The 21,346-nt window shown below is 32.3% G+C and overlaps 2 protein-coding genes across 3 annotated transcripts in view; one reads left to right on the top strand and one right to left on the bottom strand.

The window, feature by feature from the left end:
* Positions 1-21,346, bottom strand: part of LOC131851976 (CCR4-NOT transcription complex subunit 6) — a 180,946-nt gene that overhangs the window by 55,750 nt on the left and 103,850 nt on the right. The window lies entirely within an intron of this gene.
* On the top strand, positions 1,731-3,404 carry LOC131851978 (uncharacterized). The gene is made up of 3 exons (XM_059202540.1): positions 1,731-2,085; positions 2,653-2,744; positions 2,840-3,404. The coding sequence occupies exons 1-3, from the start codon at positions 1,833-1,835 to the stop codon at positions 3,326-3,328; spliced, it is 834 nt and encodes a 277-aa protein (XP_059058523.1). The 5' UTR covers positions 1,731-1,832; the 3' UTR covers positions 3,329-3,404.

Genomic DNA, 21,346 nt, shown 5'->3' with positions numbered 1-21,346 from the left:
CACCATCTTGATTCACTAGTAATTCCATTAGTATGTTCATAAAGCTAGGCGGATTGGACATCGTCGAATTGGATCAAGGTAAAACTAATGAAGCGGCCAAAGACTGGCATAAAGGTCAAATAGTAATACAAGTATATTACCTACTTTCTGAATCACTAATACGACCAATAACTATATTTTTACGGTGTAGTAAAAATAAATTGCTTTTCTTCTTACTGATAAGAAATTAGACCTTTATGGAAGGAATAATATTTATTTACTATTATACTGAATAGGAATAATAGCATATAATATATAAATATTATAAAACGGAATATTGTTTTTATGCGTGCGTCAAAATACTGTCTAAAATAATATATATATGTACTTATTTATTAAGTAGACAAGAGAGAACTATGTGCTTGCATACAAACCCCGTTAGGAGTTTTGCAGGAGAGTACTGTAAATAATGTAAAAATTAGAAAACTAAAGCTTTTTATATATCTATGCATAAAACAATAATCAATAATCAGTAAATTACAGATACTAGACGATCATATGACTTGTATGGTACAAGTTCACTCTATATTATAAGGAACTATAAAAACCGATTAAGGATGTTTAAGACATTAAACTTGTGTGAATGTAGATTTCAAACAATTTTGCTTTTGATAAACATCACAAACATAATATTGGATTAATACAATGATTTTTGTAGCAGACTTATTTTATGTAAATTCTATAAAAAAACTAATAATATATTATTTTGTAATAATTTTGAAGAGGAAGTAAGAACTGAAATATATTCTTAGAGGCTGTTACAACATTCATCATTCGTATGATTCATCGACAGCAACATTGAATTTACTCCAAAGAAAACTACTATTCCAGTCATCTAAATTCAGACACCGAATGGAAGCGTGAGGCAGTTATAAGTTATACGGTAATAACGAATTCCAATTTGACTGTTCTCTCTCCAAGGTTGCCTACATTATGTACAGCATACTACACACCGTTATCTGAATAGTAAAGTAGCTATTTACTGCTCCTGAAATCCGCGTAAATTAACATACTTAGTAGTTTCTTGTAAACGTGTAATATTTATATTTTTATCATGCTTTATTACGAATGACAGCGGCATTATATTGTACAGTATTTACATCTTAATACATTTATAATATTAGTCTAGTAATATTTTTACATGCCTACAAAAAATGTATTATCGTCGTTTCAGAACAAGTAAAAACAATCATTTTGTATGTAAAACTGTCAAATCAACAAGTAACAGTATTTGGGATTCTGATATAGATTTTAAATACCGAACTATAGCAGGCTACGCAATGATAGATATATTGTGTGTCCACATAATTTCCCTAATGGCTTATTATTTAACACTTGGCCCCAAAGGTCGTACGTTGCGTTACATAACTAACAGATCAGACAAACACACTAATGCTACCTTGTGTAAACAGACAAGTTGCGTGTCAATATACCCACATACAAAGTAAACACTGTTCCACACAGCCAACGAAACATTGTTATTACTGTATCCTTACACACATCCATAACTCGCTACAGCAACGTCAGCAAACGTGTATTGACTGCCAATAGGCGACGTGATACGTGTCTAAAGCAAATAAAATCTATCCGATTCACTCGCACTTAAACAGGAATGTTGCGCGGGAATGAGACACGAAGGTTACTGCAACAGTTCGATAACGCCACAGGCTGCCATGACGCTCTGGTCGTTTCGTGTTTCGCCGCGTGTACGTCCGGCCGGCATCTTGTTCAGTGTATCGTTCGCGCGAACACAAGCTGGCGCGCATCGTGTTACGTAATTAGATAAATTCAAAATGACTCCTGTTCACGAAGATTGGTCGGAGGCGAGTTGCGTACAACTTATACGAGAGTTCAGAGCTAGACCGATTCTATGGGACACGAAAAATCCTTTTTTCTTCAAGAAAACTATGAAGCCAGAATTATGGGAAGAGGTTGGCCGATCGTTGAACGTATCTGGGGATGCTTGCAAACATAAGATGTCGATACTATTGTCTTCGTTCAGAAGGGAAAAGGCCAAGATTATGCGCAGTATTAAGGGTGGAAAGGGTAAAAATGTTTTCTTAATTTGAAATATTAATATAGACAGCGATTCAAAAAGAATTTTATTTTATCAACTAACGAATGGCATTATCCTGCGGAATAGCACCGAATAACGGGTAGCGGCATCACATGACGACGTTATGGGATTGTTTATAAGTACATGTGATGGTTAAAATTTACCGTAATTATACCTATTATAATGAATTCTAGTAATTCATACAAGTAAAACTGTTAATTACTATTATAGTATAGGGATATACACAATTATTTTTAAATAAGTCCATATCATTTCTTATATATACACTGGTTTTTTAGATCAAAATTAAATTATCCGTGCCCATGGCATACTCTATTTTCACACAAAATTTCATTTAGTCCTGATAAAGTTGTTTATTACTTTATCATGACAATTTGTATCAATTTCGCATATTAGTATGAATGCAACCCAAATTTATATAAAGGTTTAACCTTTAATTAAACATTTATATAAACTGGTATTTAGATTAAACATTTCCTTGTTAATTATACATTTGTGTATCATGTGCAATACAATGTTGTTATTATTTGTTACAGATTTAAGTAAAATGTACAAAAGCACGTGGTTCGCATTTAAAGAAATGTCCTTTCTTATGGACAAAGATACAGAAAGAAAAAGACAGTCAACGGTTAGATATTTTTAATTTTAGCATTAACATTTTTTACTAATATAATCGAAGACAATTAAAAATACAGGACTAAACTATTTACATCTATATTACAGGCCACAGATGACGACGACGAAGACGACGCTCCGACTCTTAAAAAAGTCTTATTAAAACACCACATTCAGCCACCAATAAGCAAAATGGCACAAACAAATCGACAATCGGCGGCGATTCACAAAGAGATATCGAAAATAATAAACAAAGTACCAGTTTCAAATGAAATGCCACAAAAACAAAATACGACTCAAACTATTCAACCCTCTCCTGGTCCCAGTGAAGTCACATCTGAGAGTGACGAAGAAATAAAATCGTTTGCAAATTTCATAGCGTTTAAAATGAGGAAATACCCGGAGGCGACAAAGAATGCGGTACAGCAAGAAATATGCAACATTATATTTAGAGCTGATCAAAATTATTTCGAAAAATGCTATGAACAATACATGGATAGCGACGATGACCCTTTAGACAAGACAGTGACACAGATACTGCAGTATGATCTTGAAACTCAACCAAAAATTGAAACAGAATCTGACATTAGTGATTAATGATAGTTGACAATGTAAGGATCTCATGTGACAGAGATAATAAATGGTCTACAAGCTAATTACTGGCAGTACAAAATTATTTTAAAGATTCCCTGAGAGAACAAAGTATACAGCCAATTTGAATTGTTCCTCAAAAAAGGATTTATGTTAAAATTGATATGGAAAAGGAATATAAGTACATATATACATAAAGATGAAAAATAATCGTGAAATTCGATGCGAAATTGGAGAAGATAATGCGTAACATACATCCTTCTTTTGTAAAGGAAAATAAATTATGGGTTAATCAGAAACATCTTTTAATTTCAATTTTGTATTCCGATTATATTCAGATATTTTCACACGACCACAAAATATTGAGATAATTATATTCGTTTCTTAATTATTCTTTAATAATAATATTAGTTTTATTTATTATACAAATATCACACTAGCATTGATAAGGACTAAGTAATGCATAAACATTGGCAATTATACGGCTTAAAAGTTTAAAATATTTCACAAACAACATCAAAAATTATACATCTGTCATGGTCATGTAATATGTCAAAAGTATTTTTAATCGTAAGATTAGGTCATTTTTTGATATTCAAAATTTATATGAAGATTTGTTATCTGAACATAGATAAATGTAGACAAAGAATACTATATATTCCTGTCGAAACTTAGCATTATGGTGTCACAAGTATATTGAAATACCATTAATATAGATCTAGAGGCAACTTGACGCACTCGTCCCACCTAGATTCCAATTAGCGGCGCATCAGTTGGGCTAAAATAGTAACTTGAATTCGCAATGGAATCTAAACCTACTTTTATTTATATAGTTTTGGGCTACTCTGATGCTGTTGGACGCAGCTGGCTTTACAGTTTCACCAGACTATACAGTGCGAGTGCAAATTGCACTCCAAAATCCGTAGAAGGACTTATGGAGCGGCAGAAGGCCAAATCCCGCGTGACAGATACGACTTTAGTCTGAGGGCACCCGCTAGAGGTTCGAACCTAGGCTCTTAAATTGGACGGGGGATCGATCGGAGGGAATGTGTACGTATGTGTATAGTAACTTTTGTGGATATGTATGTATAATCGTTAGTTTCCTAAGTGACTGAGGTCTTTTTAAGTGATTCCAAAATAGAGGTCTGTGTTTTTGTGTGATATGGTTATTAGATCATTTATCATCGGTAATACCCGGTCGATTTTGATTTTGAGATTATACTATGGTTACGTCCATTTCATTTTTTGTGTTGGATTTCATTTTCTTTTTCATTACTATAATATATATTTCATACTATAATATTAACCTTTATTTTAGAAAGTTTTCAAATAGTTAATAAAATATTTTTATATGAAATCAGTCCAGTACATAAATTTACCTTTTAAATTTAACTGTTACAAAACGTGAAACCATTTTAGACCGCTAGTTTATAAATTAAAGCCATCAGTGAGTTGGTCCGTAATGTAGCTAGAGCTGAGTAAAGGATAATGTGTAATGAGATGAGAATTTTATGCCCTTGGTGTGTAACTCAGTACCTAACATATACGGAGAGTGGACACTGGACATGGGCTTATACAGAAACGAGGTTACGTTTATTTTTGGTGTGTGTTGTGAGTTCTCTCTCTGGATGTGACTGCGATTACTCTATCAATCAATTCGCACAAATTCATAAAATCATAATTTGTAATGAAATTATATTTACAGAAAGATGACGGAATTATATAGCAATATAAATTGTCACCATTCTATCACTTTTAGGATCCTCAAAACATACTCAATGTAAGGACAGATCGAATTAAAAACCTGTACCCAACAAGCTACAGTTCGAGAGAGCATTAATTGATTTTAAATAATTAATAACAAAAAATTACCAAATATGTATAAAAAAATTATTTGTACAATAGTTGAATTCTAAAAGATCATAATAACGCTCAACATTGTGACTCGTTGACATTTCCGTAGGAAGACCACACGTACATAGTTCAAAATCTACATAATTCCAATTCACAACAAGCTACAACCAGTCAACAATTGTGAAATAAAGCAGAACACGGTCCCACGTGCACGTACAAATCACTGATAATATAGTGAAAAAGGTCACGAAGTAAACGAGTATTGTAAAAAGTGTAATAGAAAAAAGCCTTATCACTCAAGAAATTTAGTTTATCGTGCCAACGCCCTCATGTGATAGCATCGCAGTTGACAACGGGTACAAGGAATTGGGCTTTTAGAGCCACGCGTTTCATTTCAGGCAATTTGTATTGTGGTTGTTTTATCTCAACGACGCTATTATTTACACAAAATCCTTACTTATGTTATATTTTGTTTATTTATTTCTTTATTGCCTTCATACGCCTTAAATGGACCCAACGAATTGTCATTAAATTTAAAATAAAATGAATAAAATTAAAAATATGTAGAGACAAGGCACTTTTTAATCGTGTCAATCAATATGTCCTGGTCATGCTGATGAAGTCATGAGTAAAACTGGAATATTAATAACTATTAACCGCATCAGCCCACAACTTGAAGACAGGTCGTTAGGTGTTGCATTTACATAATCCATAATTAATGCAAAATTTTAATCAGTTTCACAACAAGAGTCTAGGAATCGTGACATTCATATTTACCCCATAATATACAAAACTTCAACAATGAGAGACAATTATAACTGTCTTGTCTATTAATGTAATAAGTGCAATAAAGTATATATACAAATTATCTGTTCTTGAAACTATAATTATTTCAATCAAAATGAGTATCAAACAAGACTTTTTGACCTTATTATTTACATGAGGTTTAGAATACATTCCTCATTTATCATTTATGACTCAGCAAAACAATACGTGGTCAACTAAATAGCATATAATAGGGCATACCTTTTATTGTGTTGACACATTGAACCTTATCGAAGCGTGTCCAATACAATTAGTCGCAGTGGATGAATCAGAGGGGCCAGGCATCAATATAAGGCCTGGCCCTGCTGATTATTATAATCCCTTTAACCTTTCAAGTTCATGATAAGAAAATAAATGTCGAAATAGAAACTGTAGCCAACAAAGAGATAGAAACGCAGAATTGAGGACCGAGCGGGATTACGTTAACGAGCTCATAATAGGATTACGTGCGTCGATGTGTCCTAGTTTCGTAGATGCACCGTTACCAGCCCACACTCGTCAACTGCCTGTGACAATATAATGATCGTGTATTTATCTATTGGTACATTTATCTATTATGCACTTACATTGGCAGATGTCTATCAATGTATGCGGGCGCATCGATCGTGTGGAGCCCATAACAGGAAATGTTATCTTAGTTCGTGACTCCGAAAAGGCGGTCTATGAAGTTCTGTGACATATAGATATTAAAGAAGGTGAAAGTCCTCGGGTGTGGCATGTGAACGATGACAAACTTATGGTGGAAACTATAATTTACGATTCACATCACGCGGTGTAATTGAATGAACCGACGCGTTCATGGAGCGCGTGCTATTTCACTCGACCGTGACTCACGAATTAGAGCTCCGTCGAGATCGTAATTATACGAGATATTTCGTGCACACCCACTCACCCAGACCCGGATAGATAAGAAACGTACAATATAACATGATAATTTAATCAGGGTAGAAATTAAGGCCAATAAAGAAAAGTATTGAAAGGAAGTAGTGTTTGATGAGCTCCTTGGTAATTAGATATGATATTGTTTTTCTAACAACAACAATTTTCGCAAGCAGTAAGAAAAAGGTTGTTAACAATGGTGTAATTGTAAATATTTTCCCAGTCAATATTGTGTTCGAAAAGAGCAATAATATCTAAAAGACATGGGAAATATTGCAATGATGCCATTGTAACTGCGTGTGATAAAAGTCCTTATCTGTGCTTTGTGGAGACTGGAGACCTAAAATACTTTGCCACTTATAACAGGTTAACAACAGAACACTGATTGGTATCGTTTGATAACTTAAAGGCAATTTGTGTTAGTAGAGAACAAATATTAAAATTACTTAATTTATAGAAAATCTGAAATAGTCAGGCTACTATTATTTATAATTCGAGATACGAAAGTAAAAATAATGACATTATTACTTACTAATAAATTAAACAGTGTTGCTTATTTCGGCATAATCAGGGAAGATATTTACGTGAATAGTATAATAGTATAGTTATAGTATATTATAGTAGTAGTTATTCATTTGACCACGTAGTGCCATCACCCTTTTTGCGTCAATATTCGAATATACTAACTGCGGTATGGCTACTACCTTTGCTCCCAATTATTACCAGCTAAATCAATCGTCACCAACCTAGCCGCAGGTCCTCTTACACTACATATGTATGCCGTGTGCTCCTTAAATTTCTGTAGTAAGTGTTAAATAATCACCATAACAACAACCCACTAGTTTCCCTCATTGCTAGACAATAGTACAGAGTATGAGTATATGACATGGGGCTCAATCCTTATTACGGATTTACCAATACATTCTTCCTTCATTCACAAAGTGAGGACATTGGGCTATTATTACAACTTGAAAAGAAAATTGTTGGATAGACTAAAACCATAATTTTATTGTAATGCTGCAACCTAATTATTTGTAAAAATATGATAATGTGGAACAACAGTAATAGCTACCATTAAACACATTCTCCTTAATCATCAGATAAGGAGCACAGATTAAGATAGAAAGTAGTGTAACAAACAATAGACAGTAGTGCAGTAGGCGACAACGTTCTATAATTAAACAAATTGATGAAATTTGAGAAAAATGTGCAAATACACAGTAAGATGATCAAAAATATATTACACTTGCACAGTAAATAGGCTTACCATTAACATCCTTTAAATAGTTTATATTGTGTACAAACCAGGAGAGTGCACCTCTCAAAACACTAGTTTTTGACATATCATTAGAGAGGTGAACTCTCTCAAAACTGCTGTCAAGGATTATCCGTCTAAATTTGTAGATTATAATATAATCTGATAAAGTAAAATTTGGGTGTACAATACATGTACCAAGCATACATAAATAATGATGGCGACCATTGAATCCACCTTGCTCATCCACCAACCGGCGCTCGTCCGTCACGCGCACCAGCATTTTTGACGCACCGCCCTAATTACGTTCGACTCGTATTATGGAATGACAGAACGTCCTCCCAATGTCCGGACGTTTGAAATACTCGTTGCGTTAATGCGCTGTATATACGTCACTTTATTTAAATATAACCAGAGGTTAGAAGGTCAAGCTGCTGTAATAAACATAAATGAGAACAGCAGCGCGGGACTATATTGTTTCATATGAAATTGGTCTCACGAACTATTGGGTGCTACGGCCTTCTGCAAAATTACTAATCTACAAATTAAATATTAAAGCAGAGGTTTTGGAGTTTTATACGTTTCAGCTATCTGATTACACTGTATGAGGTGAATATAATATAATAAGAAATGATGGGGTTCAAAGAAGGTCTATGAATGCCGATTGTTATTATTTAACTAAAGGGCATGCCCAAGTAGGCTTGCGTCTGAATGGAAAGTAAGAATAGACATTTGTAAATAAACTGTCGTAATTTTCTAACGTTTTTTACATCAAAAATAATGATTAAATGATCTACTATTAAATGAACAAATAATTATTTCATATATACATATATCAAACTTTAGAAAACTTAATACATGTTTAAAAATTACAATAATATTTTCTCTAATAAGAAAACGCGGTCAGTTGTTGGACGTGGTCAACCGATCGTATTTACATAAACCACGAAGTTTTAAATGAAGCGAAATTAAATATTCAACTGAACTGGTTCCACAAGATCGGTACTGTCGTTTACATTATTTTAAAGAAAACAATCTAATCTAGTAAGTCATTACCATGAAACTAACTATCAAGCGTGAAATACAATCCAAATACGAGACCATGTAATTAGGGCCGTAACCATTATCTTTTGGCATGTCGCCAGTAATATCAAGTATTTTTTATTTTATTTCATTTCCTAAATGCTCATTAAGCTATGTTAATGTTTTCATGTAAAGAAGCTTTATTATATTATTATTGTAGACTTCATTTAGAATTTAAATTACTTAGAACTTAAATTTACTTAAGAATATTTATACGCACTAGATTAATAATGAGATTTAACTGATGAATGTTTTTTAACTGATTAAAATTCTTTTTTACTAGAACCTAATCTGGACCATTCAAACAGCAAGGATGACAATTGTAGACGACCTGTGATAATATATTTTAAATTTAAACAATCTAGAATTGTAGCGGATAAAGCCTCAACAGGAAAAACAAAAAAAGAATGAATGATGAAGATAATTATACCAATATTACGTTAGAGTTAATGGAAACGGAACGATTTCAAATGACCAGTCCAATTGTAATCCACTTATAATCATTAACGAAGGTTTGATATAAACGTTAATACAAAATAAACAATGGCTAAGAAGAATTGTTTTAATGAAGACTTATATAATACTGTTGGAAATGGACCTTTTAAATTAAAATATTTATTTTTTGATCTAAGTTTGAGTTTTTTACCTTTAATTTTTATAAAGACTAACGTCAGGTCATTATGTGTACAATTTTATATTTGCCAATTTTGACTATTCTTGACATTTGCATAATTGTAGTCGAGTATACCCGAAACACAGTTTGTGTGCCGACGTAACAAAAACGGAAATTAATCAATCTGCTCTCCGTAGATATGCCTATAGAATATAACACGTAGGGCTAGAGTATGATTTATGACCTTCCTCTAAATAGGTAGAAGATTGGACGTGATAAACTCGATTTAAAGTTTTCAAATAATTTTATAATCCTTGCTGACTGTGATTTAATCGTGAACTAGGTAGAAAGTAGTATATATATCCCCGTATCAAATATAATAATCTTAGGTCAATTCACACAGCGCCATCTAGACCTAAGTTAAGCTAGCTAAAGCTTGTGTTATGGGTACTAGGTAACTGATACAAATGCATAGATGATTTTTTCGTAAATACATACATATTATACATAGTAAACGTCCCGAACGATACAAACAATCATAATCATGAATGTTTGTGTCGCGCCAGGAATTGAATCTGCAACCATCAGAAGTAAAGCGTGGTGTTAAACCACTAGATTACCGAGGCCATCAAATATGCGTATATTTATTTTACACAAAGATATGCGTATAATAATTAACAAGTAATAACAAATGATTGTTTCGTATAAATTTCAAAAGTTTAAGGGTACTTTAGATCTTCTGCTGTCATGTATATAAGCTTAGTCATAGCATCATCAGATGCCAGAGATCCAGACAAACCTTCTTTAACATTAAGTACCACTATTTTTTAATATCAACTAATAAAATTATACACGTAAATAAATATAATACACGTAATGGCTGAGAAAACTAAGTACACTGTAGAACCTTCAACGTTTTCAAATTAAGATTAATTTAATGGTATAGAAAACGTGAGGATTGTAAACAAAGCAGACGCGTATAGGCCAAACGAGGGGCATGTCACAGGAACCGCGGTCCGATGCTCTCTCCGCATCAGATGTCCCCTATGAAAGTGCATCCATAACGGCACCAATTTCACGGTAAGCAATTTACATTTTTCGACCGACTTTTAAAAAGAGATTATAAGTTTCACTATTTTTTTAAATGTATATTACACGATAAGTACTTTCGATAATTATTACCCGAGTACGATTATGTTTCTGTAACCCACCCCATTTTGGAATTTAATAACCAATAATAGACTTTTGCTTTGAACGATGTTTTTTGAAGGGTGATAAAATGCAATCAAATTACATGACACGAAGCATAAGAAATTAGTTTTCAGGAACGGCAAAGCATGAATGGTATCAAGGTCGTTACATAATAACCATTAGGTATGCAGTGAGCGAGTTTGCCATTCTAATTGAATTATAAAAATCGTGTTATTAAAGTTTTTTTTTGTTCTAGACGAAATTTAAAATTATGAATTATCACAATCTTACATACGTACTAAATGATTAGATTCCCATACGTTCGGGTACGTAAGCAGCTCGCTATTTCGTAAGCGACAAGCCACACTTTCACTCGGCTTCATAAATCTAGCAACCCGTACAATACGCAAAAACCTCGGGCCTCATTGGAGGCTTAGGAAACTGACTGCGACTGAAACTGGTTGGGTAATCCCCATGTGAACAGGCACACGGCACCGCTCGACGCATCTAGTTGCACAACGCGAACGATGATACAGAGACAGAAGCGCTGTCACGAATCGCAACACAAAGACCACGAAATATAATACAAGTGGGTTATTTAGAACGTGACCACGCCGTGACACATTACTAAACTCCGTATAGTTTGTGACCGTGCCAGAAATTAAGGACTAAAATTCATAGTGATTATGTCTAATTAGATAATTGACACATATGAATTGAAAATCACCACTACAGATCATATAAATACATTCACACAACACTACCTAGTCCAGAACTAAACCTGTGTTACGGATACTAACCAATTTATAGAAATATTTTTTTTTAAATACATACATACACCTACTAATAATATTATAATTTTATACTTTACTTATTTGTACCTTTTAGCGCCTTAACGGTTTCAAATAGTACTATAATGAAATTTAGTATAAATATGATTAGGAATGATAAAGTACAAGTTTAACTAACGTCTCGTTTTAACTAACTCCAACCAAATTCGGAGTTCCCATATGAAACGGAATCATCGCAAGGAATTTAATTACAGAAAGTATGAAAGAACCAGCATTACAAACTCGTATGTTTGATAGAGATTATTTAGTAATAATATCTTAAAGTTCATAGTATGTAAAACAATAGGGCACCTTTATTTGTTGTGGATTTAGGCTTTTCTTAGATACATACATCTTTCTACATTTACGTCTGAACGTCTCAATGTTGTTTTTAAGTTCTAGGTCTAAGCTCCTTTCAGAGTTTTGATTCTTAACAGAAACATAGAAACAAAAAATAGGTATTTATTTTATATTTTAATGACATATCCTAAAAGATACATCAGTTTAAAAAATCCAAGGATTACACGATTTTTTTATTGTACATATAGAAACCAGTTTTAGGCCTACAGTTAGAAATAGAACAAGTTTATCTTTTATACATATTTAGGTAACCCCAGTTATACGATTTAAAACCACATTATAGTCTAAATGCTTATATTACTTAAATATTACACGATTTCCAATGAGGATATACCCAATGTACCCATTAAGCAGGAAATATTTTTTAATTAATTATATAGCTAATAACGTTCGACCAATAAGGACAATATTACTTTACATTATAAAAGTAATGAGCTTTAAACATTAATTTACATAATAACAGGTGCGATGACATCAGAATAACCTTGATTATATTTAAACTCGGAAAATCTCAACTGGCCACTTGTTATTTGTCACAAAGGTTAAACCTTATTGTAACATCAGTCGTACACTCGAGATTTCCGATCAGTGTCATCCACACAATTCTTTATATACAGCGGATGACCGACGTTGCCTTACGAAAAAAATATAAAATAGTATTTAGTATTAAGATCTGTTTAAATAAAGAGACAGCCATCCACCAAGTAAATAAATTAAAAAATTTTTGCTTTTTTTATATAACACTTTTTTTTTGCCCCTTTTTTAAAATGTTATCTCATCTATTCTAGATGAATATTACAAAATTAATTTTTTAAGTGTTAATAATTAATATACTCTACCAACAACATTCTTGCACAAAATTTAATATTGATTTATGCATCAGTACAAGTTATGATGATTCTGTTTGTTAGAATAACATATTCAATTTTACGTAACCCATAACTAAGACTGTGGGAATTCTGGTAAATATCATTTACTAATAAACAGAAGACTTGAAGATTACTATTATTTTTATGAAGAATAAACGTACACTTGAAACTCCATTAGACAACTTCGATTAATATTAACATTTTTAAGCCGTTTTAATTATTAAAGAAAATAATTAGTTACTAATAAGGTAGGTAGCTTTGACCGTCGGTAATTAATTATGTATGTAATGTAGAATGCCGTGGAATTGTTACTATACTATTACATACATTCAGCGTAACACCGACACGGTGTTAGGTCCAGTTCACACTAAGAGCGAATTGACTAGTCTTACAATTGGTGAAAATTCGGAAAATATTTTAAACTTTGCGGTCGTTACTACAATATATAGTTAGAATGCTTAAACCTCTCTAAATTCTTGAATCGAAATCTACGCCATAACATGTAACAGTGTATGTAAAGAAAAACTATTAGATTCTTTAGAATATATAGACTTATAAAATACATAACTGAATCAAAATAATATTTCATACTAACAGATGTAGCTGCATCACGGACAGTGTTTTACTTTCAAAAAAATTAAGATGCTATGAATTTAAAGCAGTTGTTTATCTACCTTATCTACGAATACAGTCTATCAGACACGGGGCTGCAGCGAAGTTTTCAGTTAGAAAAATATAGACACCGGCGACCGCTTCCATTCAGTGTGAATGGAGCCTTATCCAATGGTGTCCCTTCTAAAGCGGTGTACCCTTGGCCTCATCGATCCATGCCCTGTAGATATTAGCATACCTACAAGCGATCCGCAACTGTGGCATTACTCATACAACATACCTACCAACTTTACGCGTTGCACAACAAAATTTTTCGCAAAGACAATTAGATGGACTTTGATTAACAAACAAGTTTTGTAGTGTTGCAACTTTTAAAACCGCCAATTAATCAATTTTGCATATAATCCGAATATTAAGTCCCATATTTATAGTTTTGATAATTCGTTTGATATTTTGTAAAGAGAAAAAAATAAACTTAAAAAAAACTAATATGTATTATAATTAATTAATATAAGATATGTATATACTTTCAATGCCAATCTGACGGCCAACCACATGGAAAGTGGTAACTATAATATTTTTTAACAGTAGCAAAGTATTTTACAATATCTTGGTACTTATTGTTTACGATTACAACAAATTTGTTTATTTTATTCACTGTATTATTATATTCATTTTTGTTTTTATTGTAAATAACATGCATTTTTAATGCTAAGAAGCCGCAATTGCGTGTCTCTACATATATATACCTAAGATTCATTCTGGTAGAGAAAGCCATACCTAATGCAACAATAATCTAACTATTTTATGAGTCAATAAAGGAATATTTTTTTATCCTGAACAAGACTGTATCATATACATCAATTGTGTGTCCATTCTGTATGTTTTAGCTACACATACGAACATATATGGTAACGCAATAAAGCCTTAAACAGGTGGTTACACATTCAGAAAGTACGTTAAATATTATATAGGTCACCTTGTTAAGGATAGGTCGGAGCAGGTCGTATTTACAAGTAATATTTTATAAAGAGTATTCAATTTCTATAGGTGAATATTACAGACACCTCAATTATGTAAATAGAGTGAGATAATTTAGCCAAAAATTTGCATTTAATAAATCTATAACGATCGACACCACCTCAACTAAATGTCAAATATCTGCAAATAAAGGTCAACCGATCGAATGTATAGATATACAAGGAATCAATTTAATATGTAAAAAAAAAGATTGTAAGGATACGAGGTCGGTTTTTTTATTATAATTGCTTTGGTAATTGATATTGTTGAATGTATCACCTATAGACATTCAGTGCAATATTTTAGAAAACTATTCGCTCGCTCCTGCTTCGCTCGGGTGTTCATAACTTTCTGATTATCTATACTCTATACATATAAATAAGATCGGAGTGTCTGTTTGTAATATTGAAATAACCGTTTTTTACTACAAGCATATGGATATAAATATGGTAATACACCAAAATAACATAATTTACAATTTTTGTTAGTCTGTTTGTTTGTTCCGACTTATTTCTGAAATGACTGGACAGATTTTGACGGGACTTTTATTGGCAGGTAGCTGATGTAATAAGTAGGAACTTAGGCTACTTTTATTTTAGAAGAATAAAGTTAAATTCCACGCGGACGAAGTCGCAGGTGCAGCTAGTTGTATTATATGTATTAACATAATATACGATCATTGACATGTCATGTCATTCTAGAATTCTATATGAAATAGGAATTTCAAACAGTATATTTAAGGCAGTTTGCTTTGTAAGATGTGTTTCAACTGTGATAGTGAGATTAAACAATTATGAAGACATCTTAGTCTTCCAGAATGGCAACACATGGTGCCACGAGTTTCACATGATAACGTGATGACCGTGTGGCTGTTCATGTATATAGACAACGGCTACCACTTAACATCAGGTTCGCAAGCATCTTGCGGCTCGCAAGCTTTTTTGCCATTCCATTTACATAAAAAAACGAATATTCTATGTCAGTGATATAAATAATTTGCATTTTATAAATCAATAACAATCAACGCCACCTTAAATGTCAAATATCTGAAGATAAAGGTCAATCCATCGATTGTGTACAAAGATAATCACGGTGAATCGATTCAATTTGTTAAAAAAAAGTTTGCAAGGATATAAGGTCAAATTTTTATTGTAATTTGAATTGCTGAATGGAGTCACAAAAAAGACCGAATGGTTATTTGTAAGGACGTATTATATATAGTCACTCGTATACTACTTCATACAATTAGCATAATATTATAAATTAATAGAAAAATAACGTATTTTATTTCTTTGTATATTATAGAAAACACCTGAACAAAAACAAATAATCATACTCAGGAATAAAAATGTTTGTATCGTGCGAGGAATCGAACAGACGACCATCGGCGGAGTGCTAAACCGCTAGAACACCCAGGTCGTCAACACATAAACAACAGTTCAAAATACGCGTGCTCGCAACTTTTTTTACTGTAAGGGCACTCATTAGTTTCAAATATTAGTTTCAAACCTATTATGATGCTGATTATTGTATACCTCCATTATACCAAGAGGTTATATAGATATTATTACATATATATTGATATGGGCTTCGATTTAATCGATGTGTATCCATACATTGCCGACGGTTGTATAACGGAACACGCTCCCATCCTTCGACCGCAATTATAGTAATTATCATAGCAAATATTCTCGTAATAGTCGAGAGCAGAGACGTTTTTATCTTAAACAGCGTCCGCTTGGTGGTCCGGTAGACCTCATTATTAAAATAAAAATAAATATGACCAAGACTCGCACTCGCAGATGAGGTAGTCAGAGGCATTAATCAATTGCCATTTTAACTTTTATTTATAATCTTTATTGCATCAAATACAGAAAATCATTGAAATAGTAAATATACAGTAACAAAAATCGGTTTTATCGCTAAGCAATTTCTTTCAGACTACCTTTGGGTGGATAGAGAAAGTAAAGATAAGAAAAAGGTAGGTGGTAGTGAATAACATTTTAGTTGCCAATATTTTATTCAAAATACCGAAAGTCGCAAATTGGAAGGCACCCATCTTTCGATGACCATGATATCACATATCAATATTAGTAGTAATTTCGATTAAAAACTTTCAATGTACCTTCACGACTATTAACCCGAATGGGGTAGTAGTTATAAATACTACTACCCCATTCTGATTAGATCAAAATTAAGTATATATTTTTATATTTTGGGTGCCTACTAAACTTGCTTTGCTTATTAACCCAGTGACAGGATGAATAGAGGAGTAGAGTTCGAAATACTAAATTCATAAAAATCTAATTCTATGCTAATGTACTATTTAATGTTTAAATGAGTCATAATTTTAATTACTCTTATCGTGCTTTTAGTACCTAGAGCACCATATAGTCAGTTATAGAATAATGAAAGTACTGGTTAAAATTAAAGCTCGACAAACGATCGATTAAATGTACTAAAAATGAGATTAATTTCCTATATGTACATTAAATTGTGAACATAATTTATCTGTATGTCAAATTCAACAAAATCCGTTCGCGACAAAAAGTATCACAAGCATTTTAGTAATACTTTGTTTGGAATTCCAATAACTTTCCAACTACAGCCAAGTTATCTATAAAAGAAAACAAAAAAACTAACTATAATGTACGCCTGTCGTGAGAATGGCATGATCGATAACTCAGCGAATACAAATCGAATGAGAAAAACTACAACGTTCCAATATCTTAATACGATTCGAATCGATTCTCCATTCGATTTATATGTGATACCGATTCCGAGTATCGTCCGGGATTCTGGTTAATGTAGTAATGGGAACATGTGTTATAAAACGAATTCAATGCTTTCTATTAAGTTTGAACCAGGAAAAGAGAGGTTTAATGGTCGTAAACTGGGGCTGTTAAAGATGGTGTGGGGTATGTTACTTGTACGAGTAATACATTACCTTGTGGTTTACATCTGCTATTTAAACGTTCTTTGTTACATTATTCTTTTATTATTTATTTAACTTCAAGACACACAATACACAAGGTAGTACAGTACATTCGACGGACTTAACACCATGCAGCATTTTCTACCAGTCAAAGTAGGTGGGTGGTGCAGAGAATAATTGTGGACGGTGCAAATATAATTAATGATAAATAAAATACAATATATGTATACCTATACATATAATGAATAATGAAACTAATACATTTAATAATAATATCTAATACTTATGCGACAAGTGTTTCGACTTCATATTAAGTTCATTAAATTTATGTTATAAAATATTATGTTATTTATTACAGTAATAGAAATAATAGCTTTTCATTTGGGATAAGCAATTTTGAATTATTTATATTTATTTACGATAAGATTCTTCAAGTTAAATAGCCTATTAAACCAAAGCTTTCTTCTAACCCATCTGTGATTGTAGTCGTGAGAAATTTATTTAGCTTTAAATTGTCATATTAGTTGAATATTAAAGATCGTGTATATACCTACAGGAAAGGGTGAAAGTTGTTAATAATGTTATGAAAGTTCATAACTTGAGATGAGATTCTAACTGACCCAGCCAAGGAACTTCCTTTATTTATTCTGTTATTTATGTGCCCCTATTAAACATTTTTAATGACTGTATTTTCTCAGGTTTTTTTTTCAACTGAAATTATTATCTACTTTTCATAAGTTCCAGTTACCGTTAAATACAATTAATTTCTTTCTTCTTTCTTATAAAACGATCGAATAATTATTACAAAACTGTTACAATATGTAAGTAAATACTAATAAAAATAATCATACAAATACTTTAACAATATGCGAAGAACATTGTAATATTTTACTTTAGAAACCAGCTGAAAATAGAACTAAAAAACACTAGACAGAAAAACTATACAAGCTCTTACAAATGTGACTACTGACTACAGAAAATCCATTCATTTATTTTGTGTCACGTTAAAATAAATGCTTACGAATATAAAAGGCTTATTCATCCGCCGCCACCGTAAATTGACCACGGACAGGTGAAAAAAAAGTATGCAAGCAACATGCAAAACGGCGTGCGGCAGGTCGAGTAACAAAGCGAACAGTTGCGAATATAGTAATTACTTATATTTAATATACTTTAAAAACAAGCATTTATACGCATTGACATAATTATAATGACCTACAAGTTCCAGAAAGTTAAAATATCCAAGTAATTATAGAGTCAAATCAAGCGAGTCAAAATTGGATGGGATTGCATTGTTCTTTGTCTTATCAGAATATCTCTTTGTCTTCGATATTGCATTGTCATCCTTACATATATGTACAACAGACGCGCTGCAGAAGCGGGAGATTCTAAAGACTCTGAAGGTGTTATTATGCACACGCAGAGTACCATACGATATCAGACTACGTCAATCCATAGAGTACATATGTAAACTTTTGGGAAATATGTCTAAGAAAACGTAAGCTCCAAAACGTACACCGCGCGAACCAACATATTGCCCTATCACCGTCAATATATAATTGTAAATACTAAAATCTCAACATATCAATCTTCTATTAAAGAATCTATCACAATATGACCAAGATACCAAAGTTATCATGTTCCAAAAATAAATTATACCAATATCGGTACAGAACTACAGAAGAATCATAACGTATATAAAAGAAGAATAAAAATCTCTCCGTGTACATTTTGGCGTACATGAAGAAACAAGGCGCCATAGAAATGAGAACTATTTAGAAGTCAGTTGAAAAGTACATGTGCCACATGCAAAACAGCAAGTGGCAGGTCGAAGAACAAAGCAAACAGTTGAGAAAATTAAACGAGGCCGCGCGAAGGGCCGCCCGTACTACCGAACACGAAAGTGAATTACACGGCCCAAGGCTGACCGGTCTCTCCTCACACCGACTGACCTTTAGCAACCGAATGATATCCTTGTTCCCCGGTATTCAATATTGAAATACCAAACGGCTTTACAACTCGCAAAGGACTTGAAACTTTATAAGCCAATATATTAAGCTTTTTGCAAGCGATACCATTTTCTGTTGTAATTTCGTTGGGAAAACATTCTTTCAATTTTAATCCGCACACTGTTTAATCGGCGAAAGGTAAAAAATTCAAGCGCCATTCTAGGAAACAAATTATTTTGTATTACTGTATGTAACTGCTAGTAGCTTTCGGAATGCTAACGGTTACGTGGTTATTTTTACGAAGCAAATATTTTCTACGTAGTGGACTCCATAAAATTTAATGCCTCTATCGATAATAGCTTTCGATCTCTGTGTAAAAACTTAGGGACATCTTGGGTTACTTTAGAAGAAAATATTTCCTTATTCTTTTTAATTAAGTATTTAATGGTACAAGATATAAGTATAGTCCTTGTAAGTACAGAAATTGGTTTTTAAAATATATATAGATAAATATTTAATAAATTAATAAGATTGTCGACACAATGGGCACAATAATGCTAAATAATATTTGCATTCTGTTACATTACATCAGTAAGTACATCATACAGATCTAAAACGTCGAAATACAATCGTCTCTACTATCTAATCTCACAAAAACCACTCTTGCTAAAAGCTGATTAGCGATTACAATCTCTAGACACTTGTGCGAACCGACATTGATCACGGGCCTATGGTTTCCAACCGGAAGTCAAGCTACTACATCAATTAGTGTAACAAAGATGAATATATATTAAAGGTATAAAAAAAAAAACATTATCAACATGCTGACTTGCTACGTCTTTAACAAAATTTGAGAACTGTAAAAAAATTCAAATAGCTTATATTAATTACAAACATAATAAAGAAACTTGACCGCAACAGTTTGTCAGATCCGAGGTAACTTGATAATAAATGTGCACAAAAAAGCCGCCAGTGATCAGAGGACACGCAAAAAAGGAAAAAAACCTTCACAGGTAATCATGGTAACTGGACATCGTTTGTGTTTTTTTAATAATACGAAGTGAACTCATAATATAGTGATAAACGAAAACTCTACCCACGAATAATGGCGACAAAACTTGTGTCGATATGCAAATCTTGTTCTTAATTTATTAGGTATTTATAATATTATTAATTTTATAAATACCTAATAAGGTTTTTTACAATAAGGGTATACTTACAGTACAAAACTAGCAGCTTGTTTCAATAGTTTCAAAACATAAATATATCGACAACAGATTTAATTAAAACTACATTTTAACTACACTACAACTACATTTTAATACATGATAAATTAGTGCTGGAAATTATTTCTAACACTTATTGTTTTATTTACGTTAATTTATAATAACAATTTCCATTTTTAATAAAAATAATTATACTGCAAGTAATAGACCGGTGAGATTATGTTCTACTAGTCCTACCTAAATTATTTTTGACGAAAATAAGAATAGTAAAAATAGCCGAGCGAAATGATATATATATATATAATAGGTGAAGAAAAAATAATTTTCTTCATTATGTCAATTACAATGTGATTCTAAGAGTCCAAGGTTTCAAAATACAAGGCCAGAACTTATTATAAGTACAATAATGCTCGTTTTGCTTTTGACATAATTTTTGCTTTGAAATTTATGTTATTTGTTATTTGTCCTCATTTGTTACTTGGTACATTCAAATTACCTATTTCCTTGTTTGTTGTTTCCATGT

The sequence above is a fragment of the Achroia grisella genome, unplaced genomic scaffold (assembly GCF_030625045.1).
Source record: "Achroia grisella isolate CSIRO2021 unplaced genomic scaffold, CSIRO_AGI_Agris_v1 utg821, whole genome shotgun sequence".
NCBI lineage: Eukaryota > Metazoa > Arthropoda > Insecta > Lepidoptera > Pyralidae > Achroia > Achroia grisella.
This window is presented reverse-complemented; position numbering and strand designations above follow the sequence as displayed.

Excerpts from the sequence above, each read along its gene's own strand:
- LOC131851978 (XM_059202540.1), top strand. The coding sequence starts at position 1,833 with ATGACTCCTGTTCACGAAGATTGGTCGGAGGCGAGTTGCGTACAACTT. Across the intron at positions 2,086-2,652 it reads CAGTATTAAGGGTGGAAAGG|ATTTAAGTAAAATGTACAAA; the intron begins GTAAAAATGTTT and ends TATTTGTTACAG. Across the intron at positions 2,745-2,839 it reads AAAGAAAAAGACAGTCAACG|GCCACAGATGACGACGACGA; the intron begins GTTAGATATTTT and ends TCTATATTACAG.